The sequence below is a fragment of the Battus philenor genome, unplaced genomic scaffold, assembly GCF_028537555.1.
Source record: "Battus philenor isolate CCGP_79_NKW_IND1 unplaced genomic scaffold, ilBatPhil1.0.hap1 SCAF_21, whole genome shotgun sequence".
NCBI classification, from domain to species: domain Eukaryota; kingdom Metazoa; phylum Arthropoda; class Insecta; order Lepidoptera; family Papilionidae; genus Battus; species Battus philenor.
In genome coordinates, this window is record NW_027181684.1 from 6,065,234 (window position 1) to 6,081,426 (window position 16,193).

Sequence of the window (16,193 nt, forward strand, 5' to 3'; positions counted from 1 at the left end):
AGTACTGCTACAAGGCCCTTGTGGTTCTGGAGTAGACTACCTATCAGCAAGCACGGCGTAAGAACTTGACTCGAAAACTAGACAGAAGTTTAGGCCGCTTGAAGACTCTATATGCAAGAGTCTTAAAACTGTTTAATATCCTGCCGTGGAAATCATTCTTGATTTGAAAGTTCATATCGTTCGTATTTATTAAAATGTGTTTAAAACTAATTTCAGAATCCAATTAGCATCAAATGGTCAGTCCAATGTTAATTGTTGATTACGAAATTGTTTACTTACTTACCTGAGTATAATTAAAGCAAATAAAACGTTAACGAACAAAGTTGTACAGCGGTGTAAATTCAGTACGGTGGCGGCAAACAGTGCATTCATTAGGGTGAAATGAAAGTGCAATTTGTGGGATGTGGCCGCGCGCTGCGGTTCGGCGGTCGCGTCCATCTTGCGCCGCTGCATTACGTCATCGCTGCCCAACAAATGGAAACAGAAATAATTAGCTCCGATACTTACCTACTACTGTCGCTTTTTAACTAGCTGTTACTCTTTAGTTCACTTTAACACCAATCTACATATCTTTATCACATAATTTTTTAGGACACAACATGGAATTGATGAACAACAGTTGATCTAAATACGAGGAACTTGATTTGTTGACTCATTTACATGGTCGATATTATATATAATTGATACATAAAACTTTTTCCATTTAAACATAAATTTCATTATAAAAGACCAAATACACTCAGTATTTGGTTTCAGGTGGTAGTTTACAATTTATAATATTAAAATAATTGAGGAATCAAAATTGCGCGTAAATACCTACTTGAAAAAATGTTTTGAATTTATCTCAATCTGTTTTTATTACAATTTACCATAAACGTAGTGATTCTAAATAGTTTTTCAAAGGAGACTACCGTATATAAGTTGTACAGAAATGAAGAATTCTCTAATAAAAATTCTGTATAAAATAATGCGACGAACCTCACTTCATGCAGAACTACTTCTGATAGAAAATTAGTATGACGTTAAAATAAATGTTTTATGACGTCCAACTGTTAAGTAAGTTAAAATATTTAAGATGCAGGTCTCCTTTATTTATTTTTCAAATACAAAATATCATTTGAGCTGTAGACGTCTAATGCTTGACGTAGGCCTTCCCTATAAATTTCCCCTAGGAACTGTTCGAAATGACCTGCACTTAATTATGTAATGCTTTACAGTTAAACGTTAAAGCTGATTACTAATAGTTGTAAAAGCGTGCTTCGAGTGCCGGTCTGGAATTCAAGTCAGGGAGGAGACAATACCCTCCCTGATCAGTGGCGAAAATAAAAAGACATTTTTATCCCTATGTCGAGAAATCGCAAAAAAAGCCATCGACAGAAACAAAACAAACATTGTATAAAAAATATAAAACAAAATAAAAAGCTAGAAGAACAAAAATGTAAAATAATAGTATAAGATCAATGTTAAACAATGTTAAATGAAATTAAAATTATAAATGTAAAAAGGAGAAAAAAGGGAAGAATGTCAGAAGAATAGAGCGAATGAGAAAGAAAGACGAAATGTAACATGAAAGATAGACAAGACTGAAAGATTATGTGAAGAACGATAGAAGAGAAAGAAAATAAAAATTCTGTGAAAAAATTATATTAAAAGATTAAGTCCCTGTCCCACTCAAGATAGGGGAACGAGAGGCCCCCAATAGCGGGGGTCATTTAAAAAAAAAAAAAAAAAAAAAAAAAAAAGCGTTAAAGGGCTGAATGTGTTGTTCATTGTCAATTAACGTGTGGTGCACCCTATCCAAAGATAGTAGTAATAATAAGTAGTATTGGTAATAAAGTAAGAAAAAGCGTTTTGGAAAATAGGATTACTACATATTAAAATTAATTATTATGTATCTGTCCCTGCAGATTTTGTACTGACAGAATTTACTGACGTTACTATTTCTGGTAGAAAAAAATAATTATTGTAACATATGTAAGAGTGATCCTTCTATACAGGTAATAGTTAATAAGTGTGAAAATCTTTAAAGCTTTTTGCAGACAAATGAGCATTCACGCCGTTAAAGCCTCTTTACCACTCACCCTTTATATCTTCATTTTCATTCATTCATACAATATTTGTATTAGTGAATTTATAATAATGGATCTGTTATCGAAATCATTTCCATCAATTAACAGGCCGCCAGCGATTAGCGTGTTTCATTAACGCTATTAGTGGGTCAATGTATTTATGAATAAATTATGTCATTATTAAATAACCTTGCGGCTTAATTATAACCAATCGTGATCTTATCAGTATTTGCTTCGAGTACCATTTTACTGACTTGCTAAAAACTTGCCATTATGACGCTTAAAAATATTTCTCTTTCTTATGCGAAAATCATGTTGAACGTGAACACGATGTTATCACTTTGATATAATATTATTCCTCTAGTTTAAAAATATATCATCTTGCGTAGTCATTATCAAAACTAGAATTTGTTATAACTAATATATATATATATATATATATATATAAAATTTGATATATTCATAAATTGTTTCAATCCTACCAATCTTTTCGTTTAATTTTAATAGTCTTGTTTACAATAAACCAATAAATACTTTTTAATTGGAATTGGAAAAAGTTTTATTTCAATATCATATAGGACTGTTCCAGTAGTTACCGATATATTACATATTTTAGTAATCGAGCTCTTGTAATTATAGCCACTGTCAGTAATTTACTGCGTGGACTACATTAGATGGGTCGATTACTTAGTTAAAGTCGCGAAAAGTCGCTGAAATCGGCTAGTGTAAAACCGGCCACGATTTTTGGAGGAGGCCTATTCCATATATTGGGCATCTATCGGTTAATTTAGAACATCTGATTATTGACTATTTAATGCTGCTTCTTCATATCGCGGGTATACACGCTTTTTACTATATTTGTATTCTACTGTTAATGTAAATCTGTAAGTGGTGCTACAGATGGTGGCTACTCCACACGTGCAACGCTTGTGTAAAACGGAATGTTCACAGCGACAAGTGGCGTGACGTCCACGATGACCGCAGCAGTGGATAATTCTTCCCAAACACCTTGTGCAAGTCTACACTTGCGCAAGTTAAGTTTGCGGCGAAAATAAAGAGGGACTGATCTCATCTGACCGCATTCACATTGTTTACCGATTAAATTTATTCATCGCTCCCGATCCGGCTTATCGGTTGCAATTATGTATACGCGTGTTATTATTGAATTCGCATCGCGTCGTAATGTGGAAACATTTTGCGGAACTATATTTTAAACGTGCAATCATTAACGTTCCGCAACTCAATTGATACTGCCTCTGTAATTGTGTTGTTTATTGCGCCGTGCTGTTCATTATGCACACAGATAGCGGGTTATGAATAATTATAATTGGCTGTGACATGTATTATAATTTTCCGTGTCACTATTGTACAGCACATTCAATTTTCACCTTCATTGATGAAAAAGTTCACACTGTTCTTACAAGATTATCTTTGACTGCATGTATATTCAAAATTGACAATTCCGTTTCTATGTCTGACACACGGAGTGGGCCATAGCGAGTGAAACGTACGGCTGTTAGGAAGGTTGCCGAAAAACACAAGATGCAACCGCTTCCAATTTTATGAAAAACTATGTGGGAGGCTTAAGCCCGAAAGTGAAAGTCCTACAGCTGAAATGATAAATGTGATCTAAGATATGCAATTCTTCTCGTGTTGTTAACGTTCGATTTAAGTACTCAATTTACATACATATGTCATGCCCACTAACAACTATTGACAAAGACGTAACAACGTCGTTATAAAACTTTGATGACATTTACATTCGCTTAGTTATTAACTAAGTTCACTATATTTAACTTAAGACAGTGTGAATAGCTATACTGTTAGTACAGGGGTATTTGGTAGCATTATTACCCTCATAATTTCAGCTCTTGTCGTAGGTATTCCTCGAAGATTTCCAATAAGCCTTTATTTTAAGACCTTAACAAGGTTGTCTGTGAGTTAACCGTCCATCGTCTTCAGAATTTTAAGGTCCCAGCTGACATCTGTTCCTTGAGTTATGTGGCCTGCTCCGTGCCACTTGTGTTATGGTTTATTACAATATAATGATCGTGTTGCAGACGGAGATAGCCAAGAGACTTAATGCGATAATAGCTCAAATCCTCCCGTTCCTGTCCCAAGAGCACCAGCAGCAGGTGGCGTCAGCGGTAGAACGGGCGAAGCAGGTCACTATGACGGAGCTCAACGCAATTATTGGGGTAAGTTCTGTACATACATGTTATATATATATTCAATAATACTTTTTCCTGATTAATCCTGGAAAAGGCATCATTGGTCTTCTATTTGATAAATGAACAACAGCAATTATTTTCGAAGTTCATCTGAACATAAGAGCGGGCTTATCATAACGCATAACTGGAGAGTGATACGAGGATAAGTATGCCTGAAATTTATCCGTCTCACTCCCCTTTTCGTTACCTAAGTTTTTTTTTCGATACATAGGGCTTTTAAAAATAATAGCATATTTTGATACACTTCAAGTTTGATTCACGTGATTTGAGGAAAAGGCCTTAATGTTCTGTAAGAGGTTATCTCTTCTAGTAATAATGTCAGTTGCGCGATAGCAATATTGATTCTAAGAAATAATTAAATATTGAAGAAAACAACCCGATAGTTAAAATGTTAGAATGAAAAAAAAAGTTATGTATTTTTCACTGATTCAAACAGTTGTCATTGCAATAAACAAAATTCGGTCGTGATATTTTAAATACGTAACCATGACTTTGTTTATGACATTCATTAATTTTCAATAAACTGTTTATAATTTTATAATAAATGTATTGAAAATTATACAATCATTATTCAGAATTATAACTAACAATGTAAATTTAAGGTTTACGAGTTAAAATGCACATAAAATAGCAGATTTACACTTGTGCAAATACAAATTATATATCTTAGTAACAATAGCAACGTTTATTTTAGCTTCGTTTGCTGTTAATCGTTTTGTTAAAATTTATTCCATTATGTAAATTTATTTCTTTACAATAAAAGTTTTTATAGTCCGGAGCGATCGGAATGAGTTGGTGTTTTTAGCGGTTTCGCTACATTTAACCGACACCTCAATAAAAAGATATAGAATATTGAAACGTCGAGATCGTGTTTAGTTGGGAATGTGTTTATGACTCTGCATAGATCCCGTTCGGCAATTTACACGAGCCGCTGATGGAATCGTGTAAACATTCGAACACAGCGGAGATAACATATAAATCATGTAAAATTCTTGCGTAGAGAAGTATTAATTTGTTGGCGGCAACGCACCGCCGGAGCGATTTAAACACGTGTTTTGTTTGTACAGCGGGCCGTTGTAAATGTGCCGTGGAATGTTTAGTGATGCTATAGCTCCTCGCCTGCTGATTGTGGCATCTGTCCAAACAATCCACCGCTCGCTGTCGTACATTATTACTCATTGCTAGCACTGGCCTATCTACGCCTCGGCAATATTGTTGTGTAGCTTCTTGTCTCGTTACCAACTACGCTTTTTAATTTTTATAATTTCATTTAGCTCACTCAATTGATTTGGTCATTACGCGTATCACTTGTACATTTTAATCTTTAAGCGATATATGATCATATCTTATCACCGCATAATGGTTTATGGTATACGACATAACTGTTTTATATGTTTAATACATTACACAGGTAATCTATGTCCTGGTAAATTACTTTTTAATCTCACTTTACTACGGGAATTTTTCAAATTCAAATAAGACATACCACTTATGTTAAAATTTAATATTGTTAACGTCGTTGGCCCCATAATACGTTTAAGGTTAACATGCTTCCATCTGTTTATGTTACAGTTAGAACTAGTTCTTTCTAGTTAGGTCTAATTTTAACTAAATGCCTTAGTTAAATCTGGAATTCACAACTGATTTATGTTTTTCAGATAAAACTAGTTGTCATTTCGAGCTTAGATAAATCTAGCGTTACAGATACTAATTTGGGATTAAACAAGATATAAATTTTAAAATATTTATTTATATAAATCTAGGACACGGAGCCCTGTACCTAGTAAAATATTAATTTTATACTTAAGAAACACTTTTAACTGACTTGCTACAGAATAACGCTTTTTCTATGTTACATATAGGATTTAACTGGTATACAATCTTAAATATTAGTTAATTCTAGTTTTAGCAATAGCATTTACTAAAATAAGTTCTCCCTAGGAAAAAAGGTATAACGAAAAAGTGGTTTTAACTGTTACTTACCTTACGAGTATATAAGGAGTGAACCGCAAGCGCTCGATCGTCCGTATTGTCCGATGAGAGCGAACAAGGGGTGACGTGTAGAATAAGTTCATTCCGTGAAGGCGCTGCTTTCAACAGGTCGAAAGTTACTCGATCGTTAATTAAACGATCCAGCCGGGCTGGCGGCGCGCCAACGTCGCGCCAACGCCGGCCGTGATCAAAACCCACCAACTGGTAAACGGTAACGTCCGTCTCGGATATAAAAATATTTCAGCTCATTAAGTCGAAAGCCGCCGTCTCGCGATGTGAATTAACATGTTTTTATCATGTGAAATATTTACGACACGCTCGGTTCTCTCGCCCGTAACACTCGATGAAGACGCGGACATTACCGGCGCATTAACGCCGCGAACATTTCGCATGCGCCCGTTAAACAAATCAGCTATCGTGTTTTTCTTAGTAATTTATCATCGAGTGCTATATTTTTTGAGGTTTTTAAAGATTGTTAATAACTCAGGGTTAAGACGTCTCGAAACATTTTGCGATGCGTTTCAACATGTCGACCGGTATTCAGGGTAGCGGACGGCTAAAATTAATCACTTGAGAGATAATGAGTTCCAAAATAAAGCGGTGAAGATGTCGTCGCTCATCAATCCGCGGCTCCCGGGCTCGAGTGTCCGCACGTTGGACGGCGGCCAACGCGATTAGAGAGCTCACCAGCCACTCACATCTACAGCTTCAATCACAACCTGACGCTGATTTAACAAGACTGTCAAAACAATTTTAATCTTCGATGCAATTTATATATATATATATATATATATATATATGTATATATATATGACAACGAACATTTTTTCAATCCCTGTACGGTAGAGATTTTATATTTCTATTCTTATTTACTTATTGTCTTTTTCGTATCGTAATAATAATTATTTTAATATTATTTATGTTACATTTTTAAGGTGTGATTGATTAATGGTTTCTAAGATAATGATATTTTAACATAGTTACATTAATCTATATAACTTATTTTCCTAGGCTTATGTAAAACAAGAATATACAATTATATCTGCGAGTTAAATAACCAAAATATTTCCCTAATTAGTTGAGCTCGAGAGAGTGATTTGAAAGTTTTGGCCGCGAATCAACTGCGCCTTGAGTTATTAGCACTAACACAAAAACCTACGTCGTGTTAATGCCGATCAGTAATTATGATACTTGCCAGAATTTATGTTCCCGGTATTATCTCTGTTGTAATGAATTGCTCCTCAGTACATTTTAGTATAAAACATGCAATTTATTCTGCCATAATATTTATGATTAATATGAGAATGATAGATATTTATGTAAACTCTTTATAAAAGATCAACGACCTCTTATTCACGAAACTGCTTTAGGTATGTATCGCCGACCTTCGAGGGAAGCCGGCAAAACGCAATATCGCTTTTCCCCTATAAAGCACTCTAATTTAAATAAAAAAGTGGCGCTACCTTCCGTATGTCAGTCCTTTTTTTTATTACGAACCTTTTTTTATCTTCGGGTCAGCTAGGGATCAAAGGGTCTCTCCCCTGAGAGCGGCTTCCGCACTGCGCCCTCCACGGTCTGATTTGCGACGACTCCGCGCGCCGATTTGTGAAGTGGGAATACACTTCAAATTGGGGGCTGTTTGCTTGCCTATTAAAATCACTAACTGTCTCTACTTGTATTTACTGTGCAAAGTTAATCGTTGTTTATTGTTTAAAATTTTAATATAGATTCTCATCATTTGTTTCCAATTTATTAGTTTTTACGTTAACTAAGGTAGATTTATAACGTTCCGTGAACATTGCGCAGCAAATTGATTCGATAGCATCGAAGATACGACGCTACTGTAACTGTGTATTAAAGCAATGTACAAGAATTCATCGACAATAAGGGAGAATTTATCGGAACGTCGTCGCTGCGCTATCGGTGGGTATATCGTTTCTCGTTGTGATTTTATTCCGTGTCGTGGAACCCCCGGGGTGGTCCCCGACCGTCGAGGTAATAGCTTCCAGATACGAACCCCTCTCCCCTACCGCCCCCCTCGGCTCACCTATACATGACACAAATGTTCACGTTGAAACAATATTCACGAAACATCTGCAAATCGATAGGACATGCGACCTCGGTTCGACTATACGAGACATGAATCTGATGACATGTCCCCTTTGTTTATTGTACTGTGCTAGCGTTAGGTAACAATCATAATTGAAATACCGCAATTGACGCAAGTACACACAGTGAACAAATGTATTGTGCGTATCTACTTTACGGAATATTATCTCCGGCGACATGTGCACAAACATGACGTCTCCGGTGTAAATACTTATTTGTTTCCTCCTCAATGGCTTTGTAAATTGCACTGTAGTCGCCTCACCTATATTATTGATTAAAAAAATTACAAAACTAACGGGATTTTTTGTTACACGATCGGATAAAATGAAGTTTAGACATGTAATACGATAAAAAAGAAAAAAAGAAACATGCACGGAGCGCACCCAACGGAAAATAATACCAAGTCCCATTTATCTTTACGTAGCCTAAATAAAGGAACTTGGATATTCTCTTGGAAATTAATAAGTAGGACACAGGAAGGTGTGACAAAATATTTTTTTTACCTATTTAGTGTTTTGACTAAGGTCCACTGCGAAACTACTTGTCTATCCTACCTACATTTTTTTGCCTAACATTTATTGATTCATTTAATGCTATTATTATTTTAATTGAAACGATTCCTTCAATAAATTTCATGTTTATTCGTATTATCGTATATAAAGTTCGTACATGTAGAGTGTATAAATGTTATCGCTACTGTTCGGTATTACAAATTATCAATATTTATAGTCTCATATGGTCTCACAAATAATTTGATTATATTTGCAAGTTATTATATTACAAGATATCTTAGGCATTCATTTTCTTAGTTTTAAATCTAAAATCAATAGTATATTATTGAATAAACTTTGTTAAAACATCCAAGAGTTTTTAATTGACCGAAATTAGGGAAACTTGGTTTGTTGGCTCATTTACATTTGCAGGGTAGATAATATAATGTACACAACAATCATTTTTAATTTTTATTAAAAAAGAACATCTGCGAAATTACTGACCGACTCTTATCAACATTCCGAGCCGGGTGTAGATGTATACATGAATAGAGACATTTTGAAGTTGAATGTATGAAAAGATAATTTTCCTGTTGTTCACTTTACTTTTGCTGACCTCCATTTGTAGTAAATGTTAATTAATCATTACATTCCGCATCTCGCGTTATCATTCGCACGGTGTTTACGTTTGCCGATAGCGTATACAATAAAGGCGTATCATTAGAAGCAATTATGTTGAAAGTGTAACACGTGTCGGCGTCGCGTGCCGCCTGGAGGCTTCCTGTCTAATGGTGCGTGAGCACTGAGCCTCCCTAACCTCCAGCCCTCCCACACACCCCGTCTCGATAAACTGCCCTCTTTATAGCGAGCTCCGTCGGTTTGGGTTAGCCTTTACCAGGGGACCGTTTCGCCACCTCTTGTTTTTTCGTTTCAATTATTGTAGCGTTGTGAAATTGTAATTCTTAGCGACGAGTATAATTATTTTTGTAATCTACTTTTTTAAGTTCGACGTGGCAGAGTGCTGAAGACGCTTAGACTAAACTTCTGTTACGGTAACGTACCCTGGTGAGCCTCGGCTCAGGCCGGTACACACAGATTCACCGGATTGAATTAGAATAGTTACCTATTAAATATTATTAGTCCAATTCCGTGCGGAATGTCTAGAGGTAAATTGGTCCAGCCAAAGTGATGAAGAACGAAAATTTAATTAAAAGTCAAAGTAACATTAAGTTAATGTTAAATAAGTTAGGTTGAGTAAGTCAGAGCATTAACTATAAAAAATAAAAAAGGACTGTACTAAATATGATGGTGTCAGTTGAATAATAAATAAAGACTAAAGACACCGTATTCCACTTTTATCTTTGATTAGAACTTGCCTACAGTAAGTTATATCTATGAGAATCATATACAATTCAGAGAACTAGTATTTTATTTTTGCTAGTAAAGAATATAAGACCTCTACATAAATAAATAATACTAAAGTTGTAATTAAGGGTTGATAAAGATAAATTTAGGTAGTCAGAAGAAGTAACTTCAGCAGGCTATTTCCAAAAGGTCCTATAAGAAATCTATTGGGATAGCCTTTGTCCAGCTGTGGACCTTCTACGGCTGGAATGATGACGATGAAAGACAATATGTGTTATAAATTCTATGATAAGTAAATTTTTACTACATATACCTACCTTTATACGTGTCAGCTTAATGTGTTAGCAAAAGATGATAAGTTTGAAGAATCGTGATTACTTAACATTAGCAATGTAAGATCTTAGTGATGTAGTTCATTATTAATGATATTTATACAAATAAATAATATATTGGCGGGCCCACGCCTCACATAGGTTCATACATATGTAAGCTACCCATGAATAAGTAAAGAATAATCCGATAGCGTTCAGACAGTAAACGCGGCGTGAAAACCAGAGCGCGTCGAAGCATTTTTCTCGTGACAATAGCTTCTAAGACAGCGCACGTCTGCTACTCTGTCGCATTGTAATAAGATTACGTGGTACGTGAGCACAGGATTTTTATTTTCTTTGCCGACTCACTTTACTTTTATTTTTTGTATATTTTTCACGCGTAGTTCATTGCTTGAAGACACTTGCCGAGATTCAAAGTCAATTTAGACGAAATCGTTTAATATAATTATTTTTTTTAAAACTTGGTACAAGTGACATTATCGATGGAATACTTTTGAAAACATTTCCTTTGCGTTTTAACCAAGTATATTTTTCACCAAAAAATTTTTATTTCGTAAAGCAAAACAAGCTTTGTTTGGCTGCAAAAGTAAACATCAAAGATTACTTAGAGATGAGTAAGAGGATAAAAAGTTTGAGGTAAAAGTCTTAATACCCCCGGAGAATATTACCGACATTTAATCACTTCAGAAAATGCAAGTCGAAAAAATATCACAGTGAAATATCAACACGCCACGGTATTGTCATTCATAACAGGCGCGAGGGAGGAGGGTGGAGGGAGGCACGAGGGTTTGGGGCTTACAGCTCTCGATAGCGGGTTGTGTCATACCAGCCGTTTCGACGTACCGCGGCTTTGTGTCTCCTACTCTAGTTTAGATTCCTCCGGGGGCTCGCAGTTACCCTTCTCACTAGTTTTAACACCGACGACACGCTCTGCTTTTATAATAAAATATTAAAAAGCGATTTTGTTAAGATTATGTTTCACGTCGTGTTAAAACGTTATTTACTCGTGACGTGTTAATACACCAATTTTATGACGAAACCTCAAAAACCGGTTTTTATTTCGAACATATAAAACAAAGTTGCGCTTGCGTTATAAAAACATGACCATTACCGACACCCACTCCTCGCTCGATGCTCGTTAATTGCCTAACAGACACGATCAAAGCCAGACACATTCCGATGATATTAAAATCTGTTTTGACATAATCGCTACAGAACTAATTTGATTCAAAAGTCCCTTTAGTGAAAACCCACTCCTGCTAAGTGGCTCTCACCGCCTTTTGACACACAATAAATCACAGCACTGACCGGCCAATAAAAAATATATGTTCCACCCTCGGCGAAAAACCAATTAATTTTCGGCGGGTGAAAAAAGATCGTGCTCGGCGGAACGGAAAAAATTCCGGGCGGCAGGCTCGTGAGCGACAAAGTAGCGAACACGGACGCGGGAGCGGAGGCGATAAAGTAACAAGTAAAGATCGCCCGCGGGTATTAATAAAGTTAAACGAGACGAGATAGGAAAGGGAAGCAAGCGCGGGGACCCAAAAGGGGAATAATGCAGATGGAGTAATCAATTTCGCCCACTCGTCGCCGGCGGTGAGGCTCTCATTTAAATTTTAAAATATCGCTCGCGGAGCCCCTCCGTGGAGGACTTTTTAATTTGGTTGTTTTAAAAATGCACGGCGCCGCGCGACACATTTGCTTTGATCGTTCCCTCCCTGCGCCACCATTCTTTTAGTTTCCTTTTATACGCGCGAATCTTTATTGATATCTAAAAATATTTTAAGTTCTCACATTGCTTGTTCAATCTACATCACTACGATTATAATAAGGTTTTCTAATGTAATTAGATATCCTATCACTTCGAAATAGTATTGCTTTAACTTTTTAATTTATCTACTTTTTAATTTATTTACTTACTGGTTTAAAATGTTTTAATTAAAAACAATTATATTAATCAAGTTCTTCGTTTGCAGCAACAACGACCAGATTTGCCACGGTTACTGCAACAAATGCATGCGGCGCATCTGCCAGCGCACGGTGCTCCGCCACTGCCCCTCCTCGGGCAGGGTGCTCTGCCACCAGCGGGGTTACTCGGCTTAGGAGTGCCCCATCACCCTTTATCAGTGCTAGCAAAACCACCCGAAATACATCGACCCGATGACAAGGGAAATGGTAAGTCAAGTATTATTAAGAACTATATATTTATTACTTTAGATCATTTTCTAGGTTAACATACAAAACCATGAAAAACTTCATAACATGCTTGTTTCTGCATCCACCGTCGTCCTATTTCGGTAAATAGGATAACACTTTTAAATTTGCTAGATGTAAACATTTTTAACATAAATATAACGTTGAAAAAATCTGTCACACCTTAACCAAATATCTTTTTTAGTTCGATCTTACCCAGGCTCCTTGTTGTCAGTCCAGGAAGCGAAGATTTATTTCGGATCGATACTCCCAACTGAATATTTTAAAAGGGGAGTTGTATGGCCGTGTTGTTTGCGTAGTGCCAGGTATGGAGACTATTAGAGGCCTCCTTCCTCGCGCCGCCTGCGACCCGGCTCCTCCAATATTTACAGTCTTCGAGAGGCTTTTTGAACTTAATGTTTGCGTGTTTTCGGATCGCTGACGGCTACGCTTCGAAAGATGTTGGCTTAAGTACGGGTGACTCACTTCCTCAAATCGGTGTACCTACCCGCATGTTTGCATAGACTACGCAAACATCTGCCTAGTACTGTCTGATATCAAATTAAATGCGAACTCCGAGCGGCTTTCACGTATATTTTAATTATATATTGAACCTAAGGAAATAAAATTATGATTAAATTTTATGAATATAAATAATAATAATAATAATCTATAAAAGTATTTACTTTTATAGATTATTATTATTATTATTTACATCGTTTAGTGATATGAAAAGTTTAATCTTCGCGAATTAGCTTCACAAAAGAATGTTCACTGAGTCCGTTTGGATTACGATACGTATAATAATTAACAGTCGACTCGCCGCGGCGGTTACGGAGCGGACACCGCCCGCGTAAACAACAGGAAGCGAGCGGCGCGGAGAGGCGAGCGCCGCAAATGAAAATGTAACACAGAAATGGATTTGGAAGCCGCCCGTCGCCCCGGTTAATTACAAAAGCAAGCGGTAATCTGCGCTCCGGGATGTTCCGGCTTAGCGGCCCCCGCCCCCACTGCCACTTCCCCGGCTAATTTGTGCCATTATCGGTGTACTGATGTAAGAGTTACCGCGCAGATGGCCCCCACCTCTCCTCCCACTCCACACCTAGCCCGCGCTCAATTAATTATTCCTGGCTGGTGTGAGAGTCGCGTGTTTTAGTCAATTAGTAACGTAATTTTGCGGGTGACTTGAGTGCGCCGCTCGCCGACTCAAACGCAGCGTTTGAGTGCCGGCTAAATTATACATGCGAGGATTAATATGATTAATGGACAGTGGCGCTCCTAATTACAATGATAATGGCATAGGTGTGTTATTACGTGTAATTGCCCTAATGGCCGGTTACTGCGCTGCGGGCTCTCTTTCAACTGCGCTCTTATTTTTATTGTGCCTCTCGTGCTGTGCATAGTGTTATACATAACGATCAAATTAAACGTTAAAGATATCTTTTGTTGTATTGAAAATAAATAATTTTAATTAATATTGCTCTAGGGGTATGCTATATATATTGAATAAGAAAATTAAAAGAAAGCATTAATTGCTGGAAAACCAGAGTTATTGCCGATTTATAAGAAATAGCGAAATTATAGATGTCGTAAAGAGAGAAATTATGATTCAATATAATTTCACCCGTAGGATGTCAGCCACTGGACATAGGCCTCTCTCATGGGTTTCCAATGGGGCCGCAGGGTAGCGGCTTATATTCAACGTTCTCAGACAATCTTAACAAAGACGTCTGTCCACCTTGTAAGTGGACGTACTCCGCTGTGCTTGCCGGTCCGTGGTCTCCACTCCAGAACCTCAAGAACCAAGTAGCCACGTAGTCTGATAGTTTCGATGAAATTTTGATTTTTTTTTGTTATAAATACATATGAATATAATTACCCTCACTTAAATAAGATTTAATTATTTAATCAAAACGTGCTCATGAAAGCTGTCGGCGTTAATAAACTAATATATTATGTATAATCAACCGAACACGCAAAGCATATTCACAGAAACGCTAGCACAAACACAATCAGCATAATGCGGCATTTCTAACCATTCAAACATGCATATTAGATGTTAGATTTAATTGGGCGGTAGTGTTAGGCCCGGATAGCGCTCCTAGCTCTATCGCTCGCCAGTAATTGATGCTATTGCGCTTAAATTAATCGTGGAGATAGTGCGGGAGACGCTCCTCGCACTGACATATGTATTGCTTGTGTAATTACATGATTGCTTCACAATTAACTCGCAAACGACTGGCTCGCCTTTGATGTGCGCATATTGTTATAAACGTAATCTGTTTTAATTATCCAATCAAACGTTCATACGGTTAAAATTATCACGTATAATGTTAAATAAACGTTTATAAGTGATAAAACCCGTGTCTAATTTGATAACAAAGACTACAACCGCTGATAATATGTAAAAAGGCGAAATGATTTAACGAAATGGTAAAATGAATTCTTTAAACGACTTCTTACAATACAATCATTAAATGGTACTATATTTTTAAACAAAATACTTTAACACGATAACGGTTAATTTCATAATTTAAGAGTTAAAAAAATATTAAACAAAAAAGTCGATGCACATTTACAGGCTCTAAACAAGCCAATTTTTGGTAATTAATAATATATGAAAAAAATGCGTACACTCGAAAAGAAGACACAGGCCGAAACCATGTTAGTCAAATGTAAAAATACAAGTTGTTATTAACGTCACTTACAGTCTTACAAAATAATTAAGGTTAATGTGAACATTACTACGCTTTTTACTTCGCTCATTAGCACTTATTAAAAATTACTTGCTAACCACGATTCGCAGTGCGGTACATTCCTTTACTTTTAAAACTTTTTATATCGCACATACTTTAATGTACCTTTGATGATATCGTGTACACATTTTGCTGCCTTAATTAGGTTTTTGAAAATATTCGCCATGTTGAAAGTATTGAATACTTAAATTGTAATTATTTATTCCTCGCCTTCAATTGTTTAATTGTATTCAAAAACAATAACATCACAATGCAAATTTAATTTTATTCAACAATAGTTTTACGCACAATGATTTTTTTAAAAAAATTCAACATATCAACATATTATCATAACAATCAGTTTTTAACGTCTATGCACTATGAATTACCATTTTTTTCAATTCTCTTTGAATTACTATTAAATGTTTGCTAATAAAATGTTTTATATTGAATCTTAAATATCTGGGTAACATACTTGGCTCGTCTATTTAATTTATACTGTGATAGATCTGTCTGATACATATTTAATGTCGTAAAATCATTTTTACAAAATTATACTCGATTTTCGTTGTAATTTTTTAAAATATACGTTCTTTTAATTATATTTTGTTAATAACAAAAGAATAATAATGAAGGAATTAAAGTTGAATAAATAAAGCGTAACGCACTGTCGGTT

The 16,193-nt window shown here is 36.0% G+C and overlaps 1 protein-coding gene across 1 annotated transcript in view; it reads left to right on the plus strand.

The window, feature by feature from the left end:
• Nucleotides 1–16,193, plus strand: part of gro (groucho) — a 65,970-nt gene that overhangs the window by 24,819 nt on the left and 24,958 nt on the right. Inside the window, exons 5-6 of the mRNA XM_068766399.1 lie at nucleotides 4,130–4,267; nucleotides 12,566–12,764. Of these exons, the coding sequence (XP_068622500.1) occupies nucleotides 4,130–4,267; nucleotides 12,566–12,764 (337 nt within the window). The remainder of the gene's footprint in view (nucleotides 1–4,129; nucleotides 4,268–12,565; nucleotides 12,765–16,193) is intronic.